We start from the raw sequence: 19,922 nt of genomic DNA on the forward strand, positions 1-19,922 counted from the left end.
ATACTGCCACCATCACCCAGCCAGCAGCCCAGCTCCTCATAACCATCTGAGGGGCAGGTTAGCCATTCTTATTCTTCAGGTCAGGAAACTGAAGCTCACATGAGCTACGTGTCTTTTCCAATGTCACCAGGCTATGAAAGGGAGATGCAGGTCTCAAACCCAGGTCTCCAACTCCAATAGCAATACTCTTTATCAGATCACTCCACCAGAAATAATAAAGAACCTTATACTCCACACATCCTGCCCTGATGAAGACTGTTACCACCCCATCTCAATTATAAGCTCCCTGCTGACAACAATTACATGTTGTTTTTTTCCAGATAACTTTTAAACTGCTGGGTGTAACAGCTTTGCGTGTCAACTTGGCTAGGCTGTCGTCCCCAGTTCTTCAATCAGACACTAATCTGGGTTGTTGCTGTGAAGAGATTTTGTAGATGTGACTAACATCTACAGTCAGCCGACTCTAAGTAAAGGATATTATTCTCCATCATCTGGGTGGGCCAGATCCTCTCCGTTGAAAGGTCTGAAGAGCAGAACTGAGGCTTCCCCGAGACAGAAGGAATTGCACCTGTGGACTGCAGCGTCACCTACCCTCTGAGGGTCTCCAGTCTGCCCTTCCTGATGCATTTTGGACTTGTCTCTACATTTTAAAATGAGCCAGCCCTCCTAAGTAGGTAAGCCAATTCCCTGCAATAAATTTCTTAATATGGTTAAATTTCTTAATACAGTTCTGTTTCTCTGGTGCAAGTTTGACTGACTCTCCCAGCCCGATGGCAGGCACATTATTATACAGGAACAATAAATGTTTGCTGAAATGCCTGTCTGAAATTCATACAGAGTAGGCTCTGTTTACAAAATTATTTTCAGTTAAAACTTATGCTCCGCCATGTCATCAAGATCTCGTTTCAAATAGGGGTGTGTGAGTGTGTGTGTGTATGTGTGTGTATTTCAACTTGCAAACCCATAAAGAACACTTGCCATTGGCGAAGAATGCTGCAAAGTTCTATGCTTCTGTCGCATATCAACTATAGTAGTTATAGATCCCCAGGTTGGATGATCAGGAAATAGAGTTGAAAGAGGATTTACATTGTTTATTTTCATATCAAAACTGTAATCTCCTCTCTAAAAAAACTTAAATTTTCACTTTAAATTTTAGGGTGCATAAATTTTGCTTCTGAATTTCTTCTAAACGCCTATTCCTCATCCTTTCTTCCCTTCTTGGATTCCAAATTTAGACTGTACTTTGATTCATACAGAATTATCAGAACCCATTGGTTGAGGTAACAGTTTGCAGCTGGGGAATGAGCAACTCTGCAGTGAGGACGCCCAGCAGAGAGAAAGGTCTGGAACAGCCCTGCAGGAGAGGGTGAAGGGACCATGAACAATGGCGCATGTCTCAGAGTTTTGGAGATTGAATAATGCGCATTGCTGCTTCTCAAACCTCTCCCCCAAGCACCCGTAAGTAAACTGAAGAGTATTGGGTTATAGCCCAAAGCATCCTCTCCATAACCCCCAACAAGAAATTTCTTTAAAGTATATTGTTTTACTGTAAAAATGCAGGTGAGATCTGTTTTCTGTTTCCATGTTTGCTCCAACATAAAAATATTATTTTAAATTATTTACCACAATGTGAAAATGATGTCCCAGAAGAGCAGCCACATTTAACCTATACCTTTGTGTCCAGCCTAGTACCATATCTTTTAACCTGGGTATTGAGTGATCCATTTGAGAAGCATAGATGAATGTAAATCACCCAACCCAAGGTAAGCACACAAAAGGCCTTCAATAAAGTGGAGCTGTTATTATTATTGAAGAGGCCCAGTGGACGAAATTCGTGCACGTGGCGGGGGGGTGGGGGTGGTGGTTGTCTCTCAGCCCGGCCTGCATCCTCTCCGATCTGAGACCCCTCGGGGGATGTCCGACAGTCGGACAGTCAGACATCCCTCTCACAATCCAGGACCGCTGGCTCCTAACAGGTCACCTGCCTGTCTGCCCGATCACCCCTAACCACTCTTCCTGCTGGCCTGCTCACTCCTAACTGCCCCCCCTCACCAGCCTTCTTGCCCCCAACTGCCCTCCCTTGCCGGCCTCATGGCCCCCAACTGCCCTCCCCAGCTGGCCTGATGCATCATAGAGTCACAACTACCCTCCCTGGCCGGTCTCCCAGAAGGTCTCCCGGTCTAATTAGCATATTAACCTTTTATTAGTATAGATGTTTTTGTTGTTCTCTCAAACAAAAATATCATGGGACAATGACATCTAGACCAAGACATCAAGAAGAATTTCAAGGAACTACACCACATGCAGCTAGTAGAGAAGGTCTGCATTGAGCATCACCGATGAAGAGAGTTACAGTATATATTTTCCTTTGAATTCAGACAGCTTTACAAAGAAGGGTAACTATGTTCCCAAGCCTTCACAGAGGCCCTCAAACTTAGTCTTTAGTCTCTTGAGGCTGCCATGAATAGGAGTTTATGAGGACTATCAACATGGTTCGTTTGTTTCTCCAGACTCACCTCTTTCTCAGTCAGTTCAGCTTGCAAAGCATTGACCTTGTCTTTCAGGTCTTTGTTCTCTTTTCGGAAAGATTCTATCTCTTCTAGTCTTTCCCGATCATCTCTTTCCCGCTGTTCTTTCAAGCGCTCAATAATTCTTTCCTGGGAGGCAATTGTAAAAAAAAAAAAGAAAGTGAAAACCCATCAGTATATATGGCAAGACATGCTACCAAAAGAAATGAGGCAATAAATGTAAGAAATTCTCTACAAGAATCAATACACAAGATTAAAAACTGGGTGTGTGAAGAGAGGCATAACAGACAATCAATACAGCTTTTGGCTTGTTGCTGAAAGTTAGCATCATAGAGTCACAAGGGATATTAATGTTCAAGCTCTGAGGCTGTTTTGGTTCATGGTGGTGCTTGGAAAATGTCAAGAGCAATTCCAGCAGAGAGAGGCTCAGGCACCAAGACTCCAGACCAGCGAAAGCCTTGCCGGCCCAACCCTCTCTGCTGGTCTTCCCATCTGATGGCAGAGAACTTTCCTTGGTTTCTGAAGACACTTCTCTGACCAGAAAGTGGATTGAAGTGGGGCAGGACTTAGGATGGACTCAAGTGAAAACTTGAAACAAAATTAAGAATTAGCTGAATGTGTAAGTGATTTCCCAATGTGTTTAGAGATGTTCATTTACTTTCAGATTTTTTCAGTGGTTTATTGGCAATCAGTAGAGACTCCAAAACATTGCTTAAATTTGAGTAAAGTTTGCATTGCAGCTTTCCTTTACTGAGAGCTTAGTATGTGTTAGGTACTATAACCTGCCTGCTTACCTAGTCCTCAGCACAACAGCGAGGTCTCAACCACGGCTACTAGGAACAGTGCAGAAATGAGGGAACCCAGGCACAGAAAGGTCAACTGACTCATGCAAGGTGGCTCAGCTCACAAACAGAAGGCCCAGGCTGACATCCAGGGATCTCTTAGTCTTAGCTAAGCCCATGAAAACACACTGACAACAACATACGCATGGAGCCATCCAAGGAGATCTGAGGACCTGTCTGCCCATGACTTTCATACTGAAATAAAAAAACCATGCTGGCCCGACAGGTGTGGATCAGTTGGTTGAGCATCAACCTATGCAACAAGAGGTCGCTGGTTTGATTCCCGGTCAGGTTACATGCCCAGGTTGCAGGCTTAATTGCCAGTAGGGGACATGCAGGAAGTAGCCAATAGATGTTTCCCTCTCTCCCTCTCCCTTCCTCTCTCTCTCTAAAATCAATAAAACATATTTTTAAAAAATACTACTCTGGTAGACGTCTCCCAAACTGAGCAACTTTACTGATATCAAAATAAGAAACTTTTTTTTTAAGGAAAGTTCCACTTGAGAAAAGTTTGAGTTAGATTTCTAAAATTTGTTTCAAATTACCCAACACATATCTGAACTTCCTTTTTGAAAGCATCATTAAAAAATATTGGTGTGGCCCTGGCTGGTTTTGCTCAGTGGATAGAGCATCGGCCTGCAGACTGAAGGGTCCCAGGTTCCATTCTGGTCAAGGGCACATGCCAGGGTTGCGGGCTCAATCCCCAGTAGGGGGCATGCAGGAGGCAGCCGATCAATGATTCTCTTTCATCATTGATGTTTCTAACTCTCTCTCCCTCTCCCTTCCTCTCTGAAATCAATAAAAATATTTTAAAAAATATTGGTGTGGCAATGACACTTAAATATCCTGATATTATCTTTTATATTCTTGTAAGTACATAATACAAGACAATTCCTGATGCATAAGACAATGTAGACTAGTGTTTAATGCAGAGGGAAGTTAGTTGGAACACTGCGTCTGTGATTTAAGATCCCCCAGGGAAGCAACTGTTCTACCTCAATGGTAGTAATTTATGTATCTAATGCTTTCAAGGGGGGGAAAAAACTCCCATTATTGTTTTACAATTACTTTAAAATACTTTAAAATGAAGTATATTATTACAATAGTGGGGGTGGAAATAGAACAAATGAGTCATTAATAGCCTATATTTGTTTCTTCTTGATTCCAGTGACAGTCCTATTTTACTCTGTCTGTGACACTGGGAAGTGGATGATTATGTTATCTCCAAAGAAGGAAATGTCCTCAGTGTATGGGGAGTCTCTCAAGGGCTTTTAACAATTTCAGCAACCGAGCCCTTGCTGCCTTTTGCCTACACTTAATGCAAATGCCTTTGAGCCGGTCACCTGGCCACCAGGCCCTCTCCATCTCATCACGTACACCGCATGGCTGTTGGAGTGACATTTTTAAAGCCCCACCTCACTATTTGGAAACCTTCCCAAGAATCACTCTGGCCTGGTCATGTGGCATTTTTTCCCACTCAGCACCCTTCACGTGGCTTCCAGCATGCCCATCCTCCCGGGCCAGCTTCTCAAAGGGCAGTGCTCACATCCAAAGGGCAGGGCAAACTGTCTGGCCTACACCAGGCAATTAAAAAGCCTGATGGAAGAAATAAGGACTCAAATGAGGGATCATCTTGTCTTCAAAGGAAGGGAAATAAAACGAAGTATGTGTGTTAACATCCGGAAGGTGTCCGAGTCATTTGGAGAGCAGGTTGATTTGCTCTAAGCACTTGTACTATTGACTGGGCATTGATGACAAAAAAAATCAGCAAGCAGTATAACGTTTTTAAGTGTTATTGATGATTCAATACTCCAAAATATTTCTCCGTCAATCACAAAACTAATTTAACTGTCAGCCGCACAGGGCCAGATGTCAAAAACATGTGTTAAAAAGCCCTAATATGCCACGATCTACTTGATTAACAGCTAACTTGTAGAAATTCCAACAATGTGTTCTTGTTTTAGTCTTATTTGCATTGGCAAGTGTTCCTGGTGCACTCCTCTGGCTCTGCACGGTCTAATCTATTTGTGCTTTATCACTGGGTGGAACTGAACTGCAGTGGCCTCCGGCCCTGCTATCTGCTTTTCTCCGCTGCTTATCTACCATGTGGCCACAGCAAGGCTTGGGAGACCACTTTACAAACACCAGGGGTTCTGTCTGCTGAGCTTCTGTGTGTCAATCCTCGGACTAAGTCATACTCAATCTTAACTTGCTAAGTGGCATTATTTTTTTCACGCTCCGAATGTTTGAGTAAGTTCCTAGAAATGAAAAGGAATCACACACTCCCTGGGATGTAATAATCCAAGCGGAATGGTGAATAATGCCTACCGGGTTCTATTCAATGGCCAAAAGACAGCGAATAATTCAATGTTCTTACGACTCTAAAATTTTTAATTAATCCTTTTATTTTTTGCACTGTGTGGATCAATTCAATTCTGTGTGGATAAAATTAGAACTCATGAGGGAAAGGCCATTAAGGACATGTTAGGATCCTAAGGCCACTCAGCTCACAAGTGATGAAATAGGACTTAATCTCAACCATTCTGATATTTGTGCTTTTGATGTCAAAAGTCCTATGTCATCACCTGTGAGCTGAGTGGCCTTAGGATCCTAACATGGGGTAGGCAACAAAGTCCCAACCATGGGCCAGCTGAGAATCTAAGGGACTTCCTGGAGTGCTGGCTCAGGAGTTAGCTTGTGCCACAGTTGATTAATGATGTCTGCCCAGGGCTCAGAAATGGCCAATGATGCTGCACATGCACCAAATTTTTAATTTCTGGGTCAAGTCATTTTCCCTCACTGAGCCCTCTGCCCATCTTACAATGGAAGAACATAGATTTAGTGTTTCTCAAAGTGTGGTTACTGACCACATGCATCAGAATCACTGTGTGTGTTTGTTAAAAATCACCAGTTCCCGGCCCCACAGCAGAGCAATTAAATCAGAATCGCCAGGAAATGGAACCCTGGAAACTATTTTTTTAAGAAGCTCCTAATTGATAAGATTATTTGGATGCACACCGAAGTTTGACACCCATTGGGATAAATACTTAAATCTATTCTTTGCCCCATGATAGAGGACCTTACCATTTCCTATTCAGTGTTTTTGTCTGTGCTTTTCAAATATGCTAGCATTGTGGTTGTGGCACCATTTGAAAATTCCCTTCAAATAAATCTCTCTGTTTGCTTTTATTCTTCATTACTGTGAAAGGCAAAAGAGTCAATGCAAATAGCGTTTGCAAGCTAACAGCTCACAGGTCAAAGCTAGCCCACAGAGCTATTTGGTTTGGCTTGAGCATTGTAATTTTTAAAAATCTGAACGTGAATGCTATGAGACAGGTCAAGGACTCTCCAGCTCACCACAGTTACCAACAGTCCCTACTGTATCACACCAAACCCACTTCCCTCATTTTTGTTCCCTGCCAGGCCCTCTGAGACATCTGAGCTCTCAACTCCTCATCTATGGTGCAATTCAGCTTTCATGTGCCTGAGACTGAGGCCCAGCAAACTGAACAATTACAGTCCAGGCAGTTCCCCAAAGGGACCGGAACTTAGTGATCAGCTCATTTAGACGTGCATTTTGAAAATACAGTACTAGCAGACACAGAAGAAGGTAGCCCCTCTCGGTGCTATTATCAGGTAGTGGAGGCAGCTTGAGGGGCCAGACTCCCACAGACCTCAGCTTCCTTCCCAGTCATCCCCTCGGCCTCAAAGGAAGTGCTTAAGGAAGGGAGTAGTTTCAGATTTGGGAATTCTTTGGGATTTAAACTAGAATAAATCAAATCTTAATAGGGCCGGGGGAAAAAAAATGATAAAATCCTGCCAAGAATTCATGACATGGAAAATTATATGGTATATGTTTACTTCTGTAAATTGGGAGAAAGAAAACAAGTAGGCTGACATCCTATCGCTCAAAAACTGCAAAAGGGAGACATAATCACTAATAGTTTTGAACCAGCATTCCCTCATTCAGATTTTACAAACAAAACTACTACAGAGAGCTTTGGCAATACAATCTCAAAGCTAGAAATAGAAGAATATCTTTCCCTGAAAAACCATTATATTTACTCTTCTTTAAAGTCTTCAAATAAAATCTTCTATCTTATAACTTAACCTAAAGTTATAATCTTATCATTTTAATAAGGAACACGAAAGCTATCTAGCCATAGAATCTGACTACGTTGTTTAGCCCCTGTATTTCTAACATAGATCAGTGGCTCTCAGACTAGTGAACATAAAGATGACCTGGGTGCTGGCTAAAGTGCAGACTCCCAGGCCCTACTCCAGGTTCCGATTCAGTTGGCATAGGTGGTGCCTAATAACTTAGATTTTCAACATGCACCTCCTGGTAATTCTGAAGTAGAAGTCAAAGAAGACTTCTTTAAGATACACTGGTTTACAGAACCTGGGGCCATTTAATCGAATTTCCCCATCCCACAAATGGGAAATTTGAGGACCTGGGAGAGAGAGTTACTTGACCTCTGCAATCCTATATATTTACTTATTAATTTATTGTCTGTCTCTCTTTCACCCTCATTAGAATCTAACCTCCAGGAAAGCCAGGATTTTCACCCATATTCTCTGCAGCAACTCCACTGCCCACAGCAATGCCTGTCGTCTGGCGGGGTCTCACTCAATCCAACTCCGCTGAGCACTCCCCCGTGCACATATTATTATACTAGGCAGGCGGAAGGCGAGCTAACACACATAAATAACACCCAAATATGGGTGCACTTCTTGGGCTTGGAGTCTAGCAGAGAAGACCGATTAATCACACAGACATAGATAAAAGCACAATTAAGATTGTGGCATGAGCTCTGGGAAGTTCACGCTATTCATGAGAACACAGTGAAGGATTTTACCAAGGAGGCTTCCCTGAGAAAGTAAGTAGTAAAATAGTAACAACAACAGCTGTAATGTATTATCCCTATCGTTCTAAACAAGAACGGAGAAAGAAACTGAGGAAGTGAAAGGTGAAGTAACTTGTCCAAAGTATAAATGGCACACCTAGGATTTGAAGCCAGGCAGTCTGACTCCAATGTCCACATTCTTAACTACTATGTGATACAGCTCCTCAGGAAACTGCGCTTTCAGAAGAAAAGGAATCAAGTCTGCAGAGAGTAAAGAACATGCTAGGATCAGTGACGGCCTGTGCAAAGGGTCCGAGGCAGGAGGGAGCATGGTGCACTTGAAAATCGAGAAGGCCAGTATAGCTAACACACAGGGAAAAAGGGAGGAGAGATAGGGGGTGAGGCTGGAAAGGGCGGAAAGAAGGAAGAGAGAAAAGAACGAAGGAAGTGGGGGATAATAATAGGGAGAAAGGGAGAGGGAGAGGAAGAGAAAGGAGTAAGACAGACAGTTAAGAGCCAGATCAGATGGAGGGATGGACCCTATGGACCAGGTGAAGGGTTTTACTTTTTATCATCCAAGAACAAGGACAAGCAGGGCCAAAGGTGAGGTGCTCAGGTTTGCATTTCCAAAAGACACCCTTGGCTTCAGTGAGCCAAGTCTACTGACGAGGGCTAGCATGGGAGTGGGCGGCCCAGCAGGGCCTGGGGGCAGTGTGAGTGCGTGGAGAAAAGAGGGTACATTTAAATGCATTTGCAACATCTCCTCCCAACCACATTTCCCTGAATCCTGATACCCACTGTTTAGTCCAAGCTCACCTTCTCTGACAAGGCCTCCTCGAGTGTCGCCAGGGCAGTGTCGGTGTTACTGGAATCTGTCTGCAAGGACTTCACTCTGTCCTTCAGATTGGTCAGTTGCTTGTCTTTATCCCTAAGTTGTTCTTGCAAGTTTTCAATCTGAAAATAAAGATCACCATATTTAATGCACGTGTTATTACACATCCAGGGCCAAGAATCCTGAAGTGAACTTGTTTTAAAAAAAAATAGACTTGAGATCACGGAAATTGACCGCATTAGGAGGTTACACTCTGACTTAGAATGAATGCTGTTAGGATGAGGCCTACCTTCTCCCGCATAATTCAAGCCTGCATTTAAAGTGTGATACTGATGAGCAGAATACCAGCCTCCATACAAATGCAAGCCCTCCAGACATGTAAGCACTATTATTTCTATCTGTTTCTACCCCCTCCACCAGCCCTTTAAGTCTCCCATCCAGAGACCTCACCATGGTGCAGAGAATCAGAGAAACACACATACAGGATTTATTCACTCAGTGCACAGAACGGGTACCCAGTCTGCACCAAGCAGCGTATCAGTGTATAGCAGAACCCATGTAGTCATTCACTCACTCCTGTATTCAGTATTAAACCTTGTGATATGCCAAATGTTGTCAAGTGGCTGTTTCAAAGAAACCACATGAAAAGCCAAGTAGGTTATCACCAGTAGACTGTTAATGGGAAGAACTTGTGATATAAATCAAATGTAACAAGTACTAAACACTCCATTTGGCAACTAAGTCATGTGCTGGCAACCTACCAGGCACTTTCATCCACTATCTGCAGCCTGAAATAAACACGCCGAATAGCCGACTATAACGCCTGCCCGGGAGCGGCAGCCAGGACCTTGCAGCGGGCATTGGGAACATTATCATTCATGTTTTTATTCTCTGCTTTCAAACCACGTATTTCTTATCTAAGGATTTAAAAAAAGCTGCACTGTACAAACAATTTATTCGTATTAAGGGTTTTAAAATGACAAGGAAAAATAGCAGTACAACTGTAAGATAAGTCCATTCAAAATATTTGTATTCTGCACCCAGGCTTTCTCGGGAAATCATTCCAAAGGCATGTTTCACAATGTGTGACTCAAACAAATTTTTGGATTACTTGATCCATTTAGCACGAATCTGGAATGGCACTACACATAATGACCGTCGTAGCAGCAATAAGGAGGCGGAGAGGGTGACAGCAGAGATGGCAGCAGTAGCAGCGTCAAAATAGTGCTGAGAACGAAGACAGTGATGCTGCTGACCCTCAACCTGCAGGGTGAGACTTGGCAAACTTTTCCAATGGTTACAAGGGTAGTGGGCGAGCAGAGATGGACTTTGTCTCCTTCCATTCTCCTTTCCCTCCTTCCTACCTTCCTTTCTCCCTTCTTTCCTACTTTCCTTCTTTTTTTTCCATTTGCCAATGTATCTTTAGTCAGACATGTTTTATGCCTTGAGACACATATCCTGGAAACTCAGGTTATAGATCAAATAATTAAGCTTTTCCTTCATCAGAATGCAATGTGTTCCTACCCAGCCACCACTGTGAGAATTCACTGTCCCTACATGGAAAACAGGAAAAAGGCATAATCATCTGCAGTCAAAACAGAGGCTTCCTCCATTCCAGACAAGTGCTCAAAGTTATACATCATAAGCAAATGTCTGAGTGAGCAAGAATATGGATGGTTACATGTCCACCTGATGGTTGTTATGTAGAAGAAGCCAGCAACCGAGAGGCCTGACACTTCACACAGTGCATGTTATTGTTTGGAGTACACCCCCCCCACACACAGATACATTTGTGTAAATATGCATGTGCAAACCCATGGTGGTTCTGAGCAAACCGATTAGACACACCTTGTCCAACCTGGAAGACAGTGCCCGGACAGGGGGGAGAGGACCTTTTCTCAGGACATCAGCCCTGGAGCAGTGGTAGGCACAGATTGCAAGGGGCTTTGAGCATTGGAAATACAGGCTAATGGAGTCTAGCTGGGAGCCTCTGTGGGAACCCTGGGGCCTCCCCTAAGTTACCAGAAAAACAAAGGAGGTTGAGGGTTAGAGGTCCTACCAGTATGCAGGTGGGAGGTAAGAGTTGAAGAAATGTGGGCTGGTGAGACCTGGGACATACAACTGACATATCTACTCATCTCACATTTAAGAACCCACAGAAGAGCCGATGTTATCACAGGCCATACTGAGTAACAGATGCGGAATTTGTAGAGCTAAGGACGCACCACTATAAGCAATGATGCACAAAGACTCCAAGAATGATCTTAATAGAGAAGCACACAGTGCAGAACAGTGTGGAAAATACCGTCTCTGTGTAAAAAAAGTAATAATAAATCTTTAAGTACACACAGTTATGTAGCTACAGGAATTAAAACATTTTCTGGGGGAAAAAAACACAAGAAATATTACAGTGCTTAACTTTGGGGGAAAGGATCTAGGGTGCAGAGGTATAAGGAAGCTTCTGTTTCTCATTGTTTTGCACCTCTGTGGTTTTCGGCTTGAATTTTCTAACCATGTGGGTTTTATTAATTTTTAATGCCAACCAACTGAGATTATCTGACTGGTGAGATTATGGGTTATCTTTAGTTGATATTTGTATATAAAAATAACATTATATACAAAAGTAAATAATAAATTATATAATAACAAATGCCTACTTAAAATTAAATTGTCCAAGTTAATAAACAATTACAGATTGTTGGTACATTTAAGACATACAAATATTTAAAATCACCTTTGCGTACAAATGCCACTAAATGGAAATAGTAGAATGCATAGGGGGAGGGGAGAAGCAGAATGTAAAATAACATGTTTGTTAAAAAAAAAAAAGTTTTTACATAGAAAAAAAAAAACCTATATAAAAGAAACTCACTAAAATGCTATTTTCTGGTAATGGTGTGACTAATGAAATCACTGTTCTTCTTTATACTTTCCTACATCTGCCTTGAACGTAGTGAACAGGAGGCTGGGAAGCCAGGATGAGGGAAAAAGCCCAGAACGATGCACAAAGTTTTGATGCAAATGCTGATGTACACACTGTTGCCTCAGCTGCCGAATACCAGACACTGAGCACAAACCCAGCTGTCACTGACTGCTGGACACCACCACGAGCCCTGCAGTCATGCAGCCCCTGGCCCAGACCTTGCAATCGCTGCAGCAGAGCGTCCCTCACACACCCAACCTCCCAGCGATTCTGGGGCAGATACACCTAAGGAATAGAATGAAGGTAAGGCCCAGAGCCCACCTGCAAAGGAATCTGAGAAGCCACGTGTTGCCATTTTCAAGTCCAGCATGAGAGCCCCTTCATAAGCTCAGGGGAAAATGAGAGTATAGAGAGCCAAAAAAGACCCATATCCACAACAGCAGGGGAGCGCCCTGGTGTTAGCTCCTGAACCCACAAACTACACCACCCTGGAGGAATTACCATATTTTTCTATGTATAAGACAAACCCCACTTTTCCAACCCAAAATTAAGAAATCAATATTTTAAACATTTTGCTGGTTTTCCTCTTAAGCCTTCTTCTCCTTTGGCATCTTAGGGGGTTGTTCTTCCTGTTTTCTCCACTGTCTGATCACACACTCAGTGGGAGGAGGTCCAAATTGTCTCTCTGCCGCTCTATTTCCATGTTCTTTTGCATAGCTGATTACATTCAGTGTGAATTTTGCAGAGTAAGACAATCGCTTACCAGTATTTATCTTTTCATTTTTGACATCTTTATGGGCTCAGAATGCTCCAGGCCCTGTTGCATCTGTGCACTCTCCACTTCCACCTCCAATTGCATTAGCTGATGTCAGTAACAATAAGGCTCGTGACTGGAGGAAGCCTGTTTGACAAGGTATGGGCAGCTACACACCCATGAGGCTCCCTCCTTGGCTGACTTCCATGTATAAGACGCCCCTCGATTTTCAGTCTAATGATTTTAGAAAAAATAGCATTTTATACACAGAAAAATATGGTATTCTGAACTATCTCTCTATGAAGCTCTCACAGGGCTATACATCTAAGCTTTGATTCAGACAATTGGCCAAATGTGGTTCATGCGACCCTTTGTTACCAGACTGTGATAAGAAAACTATTACAGACACGGAGAGTGTCTGAATATCACTCCAATATTCAAGATCATGGGGGGTGGACTTCTCACTCTGAGCAGTATACAGACCAGTTGAGATGTTTTTGAACTCATGTGTCACGTGTGGCCAGAACCACACAGTGATCATAACACAGTAGGAACACATATTGTTACATGACAGATTGGAAATTTAAAAAAAAAAATAGGTTGCTTGGTAAGCACAAATATATAGGTCTACTAATCTCTCAATACTTCTGAAATACATTCCTATTCCCTTTTTTAAAAAATTGTGGTAAAAGACACATAACAAAATTCACCATTTTAACCATTCTTAACATAAAGTTCAGTAATATTAAATACCTTCATGTTGTGTAGCCATCACCACATCCATCTCTACACCGTTGTATCTCAGGTGTAGAACCAGCAAAGTCAAGGGACAGAACAATCCCATCACCACACAGATGCCCTCTGCTGCCCATTTTTAACTGCATCCACTCATCTCCTGCCTCCGCCCCATCCCTAACCCCTGGCAACTATGACTCTGTTCTCCATTTCTATAATGTTGTTATCCCACAAATGTTACATAAATGCTGTGTAGTCATACAGTATATGACCTGTGGGACGGCTTTTTTTTTTCACTCAGCATGTTTCTCTGGAGATCCATCCAAATTGTTATATTTACGAATAGTTTGGTCCTCTTCATTGCTAACTAATATTCCATGATATGGATATACCAGCTTGTTGAACAATTCACCTGTTAAAGTATATTGTTGTTTCAAGTTGGTGCTATTACAAATCAGCTCCTATGAACATTCACGTAGAAGTGTTTTCTATGAATGTAAGTTTTCATTTCTCTGGGATAATACCAGAGAGCCACTGCCAGGTCATGTGGGAACTAAGCAATTTTAGTTGTATAAGAAACTGCCAAACTTCTCCAGAGTGGCCACACCATTTTACATTCCTACCCGCTACGTGTGAATGTGCTGGTCTCCCTACATTCTCACCACCTCCTGGTGTTGTCACTGGTGTTTTTATGTTAGTAATTCTGCATATCACTGTAGTTTTCTTTGCATTTCTCTAATGACTAGTGAATTTGAGCATCTTTTCATATGCTTAGTTGCCATCTGTAGATCTTCTTCAGTAAATTTACTCGTATCTTTTGTGCATTTTCATTGGATATTTTTACTGCTGACTTTTGACAGATCTTTATATATTCCAGATACCAATTCCTTGTCAGATATAAGACTTACAATTATTTTCTGTATTATTTCCCAGACTGTAGCTTGTCTTTTATCCTTTTAACAGGATATTTCACAGCACAGAAAGTCCAGTTTATCATCCTTTGCTTTGTGGATCATGCTTTTAATGTTAATTCTATGAAATCGTTATCAAGCCCTAAATTCTGAAGATTTTATCCTATATTTTTTCTAGTAAGTGTATACTTTTCTGTTTTACACTTAAGTCCATGATCTACTTTGAGTTCATTTTCATTAGGTGTGAAGTTTAGGCAAATATTCATTTTTGTTGCCTATGGATGTCCACATGGTTCTACCATTTATTAAAAAGGCTATCCTACCTCCATTGAAATTTTTTTTGTAAAATAATCAATTAAGCATATTTGCATGGGTGTGCTCCTGAATTCTCTACTTTTTCCATTGATCCATGTTTCTATCTCTCTAACAATACCATACTGTCTTGCTTATGTTAGATATATAGTAAAGGTTAATACAAGTATAGTGATACAGACCGCCTTATTCTCTCTTTTTTTTAAAAGATTGTTTTAGTTGAACTTGGGCTTGTGCTTTCCCCCCAAAAAAATTGTAATAAGCTTGTCTATGTCAATAAAAACCTTTGTCAAAATTTTGATTGAAACTTCATTAAACCTAGTCAATTTTTTGAAAATTGACACCTTTACTATGTTGAGTCTTCCAAACCATGAATACAGTACATTTCAATTTGCTTAAGTCTTTTCTGATTTCTTTCATTAACATTTTGTAAACCTCAGAATAAAGATGCTGTACATGCTTTGGTACTTTGGCATTATAATGAATGGTATTATATTTTAATTTTAGCCTCTACATATTCATTATAGAAATAGAATTAATTTTTGTGAGTGATCTTGTATCCTGATAATTTACTGAACTCATTTATTCGTTGTAGAAGGGTTTTTCTGTTTTTCCTTTTCAATTATACCTTGAGATTTTCTATGTAGACAATCATGTCATCTGCAAAAAAGGAGAAAACTTTGGAGTGTAAAGTGATGACAGTAGATATCCTTGACTTTGTCCTAAACTTAGGGAAAACATATTTAGTCTTAATGATGAGAGAGAAAATACTTATATTAGGTATAAGTTTTTATGCAGATATTCTTTATCAAGTTGATGTGGTCTCCCTCTATTCCTAACTTGCTTTTATCATAAATAGGTGTTGAATTTTGCAAAATGCTTTTTCTATGTTAATTAATATGACCATATATTTTTCTTTAACCTGTTCATATGTTGGATTATAATGATTGACTTTTGAATGTTGAACCAGCCTTGCATACCTGGGATAAATCTCACTTGATCATAGTATATATTATTATTTTAATAAATGTTTGGTTTTGATTTCTAATATTTTGTTGAGAATTTTTGCATCTCAGTTCATGAGAGATAGTGGTCAATACTTTTAGATTGTGGGGGTTTGTGGGTTGTTGTTTGTATTGTCTTTTTCTATTTTTAGTATAGATGTAATCCTGGCCTCAAAAATTAGCTGGAAAATATTTTCTCTTCCCTTTTCAGTTTAAGACTGAGTAAAATTAGTGTTAATTCTGTTTGGCAATGATTTCCAGTGAAGCTATCTAGGCCTAGAAGTTTCTTAATCATGAACCTTTAAATTAAACACTCAATTCATTTCATGGGTATAAAACTATTCAGGTTCTTTACTTCATCTTGTTTGAGTTTTGATAGTGTGATTTCTGGATTTCTGAGAAATTAGTCCATTTCTACTAAGCTGTCAAATGTATGAGTATAAAGTTATCTCTAATATACTCCTACTTGTCAATGACTACAGAATCATAATATCTCCTATTTAATTTCTGATAGTGGGGATTTATATTTTCTTTTATCTTTGTCAATGTTGCTAGTGGTTGATCAATTTTGCTGATTTTTTTCTCCAAAACAGCAGTTTTTAATCTTATTGAGTTTCTCTATTGTTTATGTTTTTAATTTTATTTATTTATGCTCTATTTTTATTATTTACTTGCTTTGGATTCATTTTCTACTTCTTCCTCTTTTTTGTTTATTGAGGTAAGAACTTTGATTATTAATTTGTGATCTTTCCTCTTTTCTAATATAAGCATTTGATGCTATAAACTTTCCTGCCAATGCTGCTATAGCTGCATCCCCAATATTTTGATATTGTATTTTCATTTCCACTCAGTTACATGTATATTTTTCCTGTGAAACTTCATATTCAAAATATGATTATTATGTATTTAGTTTCTTTGAACCATGAATTATTTCTAGATCCTTATGTCTTTCCATTATTGTTTTCTAGTTTGATTCCATTATGGTCATAGAACATATTCTAGGAATTCATTCTTCTAAATATGCTGAGGTTTGTTTTACAACCCAGAGTATGATCTATCTTGGTAAATGTTACATGTGCACTTGGAAAAAATGTAGTCTGCAATTGTTGGGTGGAGTGTTCTATAAATGTCAATTAGCTCTTGTTAGTTGGTAAGAGTTCAGTTCTTCTGTATCTTTGCTAATTTTCTGTAATTAGTTTATCAATTAGTGATTTTAGGGTGGTGAAGTCCCAAACTATAATTTTTTGTCTATCTCTCCTTTAGTTATATCAATTTTTATCTCATATGTTTTGATGCTATTTTGTTTGCTCCATACACATTTAGGATTGCTATGTCATCCTGGTGGATTGCTTCTTTTATTATGTCATAATGTCACCCCTTGTCTATAGTAATTTTCTTTGCTATGAAGTCTACCTTATCTGATATTAACTTAGCCATTCCTCCTTTTTTAAATTAATGTAAACATGATATATCTTTTTATTCTTTTTACTTTCAACCTATGTCAGTGTGTTTGAAGCGAACTTCTTATAGACCTCATATAGCTGTGTCATGTGCTTTAAAAAAATCCACTCTGACAATGTATGTATTTTAATTGTTATAGTTTGACCATTGATGTGTCAGGGCTTAAGTCTGCTATTTTACTATTTTTTTCTGTTTATTTCCTCTGTTGTTCATTCCTCCATTTCTCTTGTATTCCTGAGGGTTACTTGAAATATTTTTAGGATTTCCTCTTCATTTATTTACTGAGTTTTACTTTTTTAAGCAATTGCTGTGTGCAATGCAGTTTACATATGCAACATTTCACAACCTACTGATATAAATAGCTTAGCAATCCAAATGGAGTATTGAAATTGAACTTCCTTTAAGACCTTCATACCTTCCCCCCTTTTCCATACAATTGTCCATTATTTCCTCTACATACATTGAGCACCACAAAACAAGCTGTTACGATTTTTGCTTCAACCGTCAACTATGATTTAAAAAACTTACAGGAATAAGGATACAATATATTTACCCGTATTTTTTCCATTCCACTGTTCTTTTTTCCTTTCTGGAGTTCTAATTCTTCTTCTTGTTTGAATTTCCTTTCTGCTTAGAGAACTTTTTTTAGTCCTCCTTTAAGGACAGATGTCCTTGTGACAAATACTCTTGGTTTCCCTTTGCCTGAAAATGTCTTTATTTCCTCTTAACTCCTGAGGGATATTTTCACCAGCTAGAGAGTTGTGGCTGACAATTTTTTTCCTTTCTGCATTTGAAAAATATGCCAAATCGTTCTGGCCTCAATGGTTTCATGAAAAATCCACTGCTATTTGAATTGGTATTCATTCTCCTATAAATATTGAGTAGTTTCTCTCTAGTTGCTTTCAGATTTTTATTTCAGTTTTTTGTTTTTAGAGGTTTGATTATGATGTGTCTTGGCATAGATTTCTTTGGGTTTATCCTAGCTGGGATTCACTCCTCTTTTTTGAATCTGTAGGTTTATATTGCTTGCCAATTTTGGAAGTTTACAGCTATTTCTTCTTCAAATACTTTTCAGTCCTTTATTCTTTCTCCTCTCCTTCTGGAACTCTGGCGATATGTTAGGTATTTTGCTATTGTCCCACAGGTCCTTGAGCTCTGTTCATTTATTTTCCAGTCCACGTTCCCTCTGTTCCTCAGCTTAAGTAAGTTCCATTGATCTGTCCTTAGTCCGCTGATTCTATCTTCTGTCATTTCCACCCTATGGAATCCTTCCAGTGCGGATTTCCATTTTTTTCAAGGGAATTTGTAATTACTTGTTCAATCAATTTTATAATAATCGCTATACATTTTTTGTCACAAAACTAATATCTGATTCATCTTGGTGTTGGCATTAGTTGTCTTTTCTCATTTATATTGTGATTTTTCTGGTTCTTGCTATGACAAGTGTTTTCAATTATATGCTGGACATTTGGGATCTATGTCAGACGGCTTGTTTTGTTTTCCTATTTACATCTATATCTATTTCAGCAGTCAGCCGCCCTGCTGCAGTTCAGTATGTGAGTTCTGGCTGACCTCCCTGGTTTGCTGACACTCCTGCTAGGTGCAGAATGGCTGCTGCTCCAGGGACTTGGGGCTGTGGAGAGCTGGGCCTGCCCTGGTACTGCTAAGGAAGCTGCTGTGGGCAGCTCGGGCCCACTGCTGCTGGGAGATGGGAGAAGGGGGATGGGTTAGCTAGCAAAGCTGTCATGAGCAGAGTTGGCCACTGTGAAGTCCTGGCAGGCTTTTCCTTTCCCAGTCCTTTGGCCTGGAGAGCAAGCATTCCCTTCTTTCCCTCACTCCCTTTTACCTTCCCTTCCTCTGCCCTCCCTCTTTCCCTTTGCCCCCTATTTCTGCGGGCAGCTCAGGGTTGCAGGGCTCTCCAGCCCCCATCTTGGGTATGTGGGAGAGGAGAAGAAAATCCAGGAAGCTTGCCAAGGTGCTCATCTCTTCCTGAGGCCCCCTTGTGAGTCCTCCTTCTTCCTTCCCACCCTTCAGGGTCTTTTATGATTGTCTATTGAATTAGTTCTAGAGAATCTGAATTAAATTGTATTTAGAGAGAAGGAGCATGGACAAGTGGAGGCTACTCTATCTTCTCCTGTGATTGGAAGATGCTCAATGCTTTTTAGAAATTGTTTAATTTGTTTTTGAAATCCCATCCTGATTTAAAATGAAAAGATGCAAATAGCTTTTTTTTAAGTGACCCAGAAAACTAGTGGTGAAGGGAGGATTCAGAGTCAGACTGTCTGACTCCAGAGCCCTGCACTTGGGCCTCCCCTCAGCTACCCAGGAGCCCCTCCGGCACCAGCACACCTGGGGCTCTGTTCCCACCAGAGGATGGAGGAAGAGAACCAGAGTGGAGCTGGGTGGCTGAGCAGTTTCCAAGTCTAGCTCCTCCATTTGAGATTCATTCCAAAGTAGCATGAAGCTACATGGCAAAGAAACTCAAGCAAACTCTGTTGGTAGATATGTTCTCCACCAAAATACCGAACACAAAATAAAGACAGGACTGGCATGACACCACTAAGATCTCCTATCATGAGGCTGGCACATAGTAGGCCCTCACTAAATATCCCTTGACTATAACCAAAATGAAAGGACCCTTTGAAATACTGCAAGAGCCTTGGCTCAAATGACATTCCACCAGACAGTCCTTCAGAGAACAAACAACCACATCATGACACCCTGTGGAATATTTGAGACACTGCACTCTGCAAATTCTACCAAAGTCCAAATT

The 19,922-nt window shown here is 40.5% G+C and overlaps 1 protein-coding gene across 12 annotated transcripts in view; it reads right to left on the reverse strand.

Annotated features, from left to right (window-relative positions):
• ERC2 (ELKS/RAB6-interacting/CAST family member 2) overlaps positions 1–19,922 on the reverse strand; it is an 846,554-nt gene that overhangs the window by 474,523 nt on the left and 352,109 nt on the right. For all 12 annotated transcript variants that reach the window (XM_014541327.1, XM_014541320.1, XM_014541325.1 and 9 more), the window contains 2 exons: positions 9,034–9,171; positions 2,517–2,657 (listed from right to left, as the gene is read on the reverse strand). In XM_014541327.1, the coding sequence (XP_014396813.1) occupies positions 2,517–2,657; positions 9,034–9,171 (279 nt within the window). The remainder of the gene's footprint in view (positions 1–2,516; positions 2,658–9,033; positions 9,172–19,922) is intronic.

This window comes from Myotis brandtii, unplaced genomic scaffold, assembly GCF_000412655.1.
Source record: "Myotis brandtii unplaced genomic scaffold, ASM41265v1 scaffold268, whole genome shotgun sequence".
Classification (NCBI taxonomy): Eukaryota; Metazoa; Chordata; class Mammalia; order Chiroptera; family Vespertilionidae; genus Myotis; species Myotis brandtii.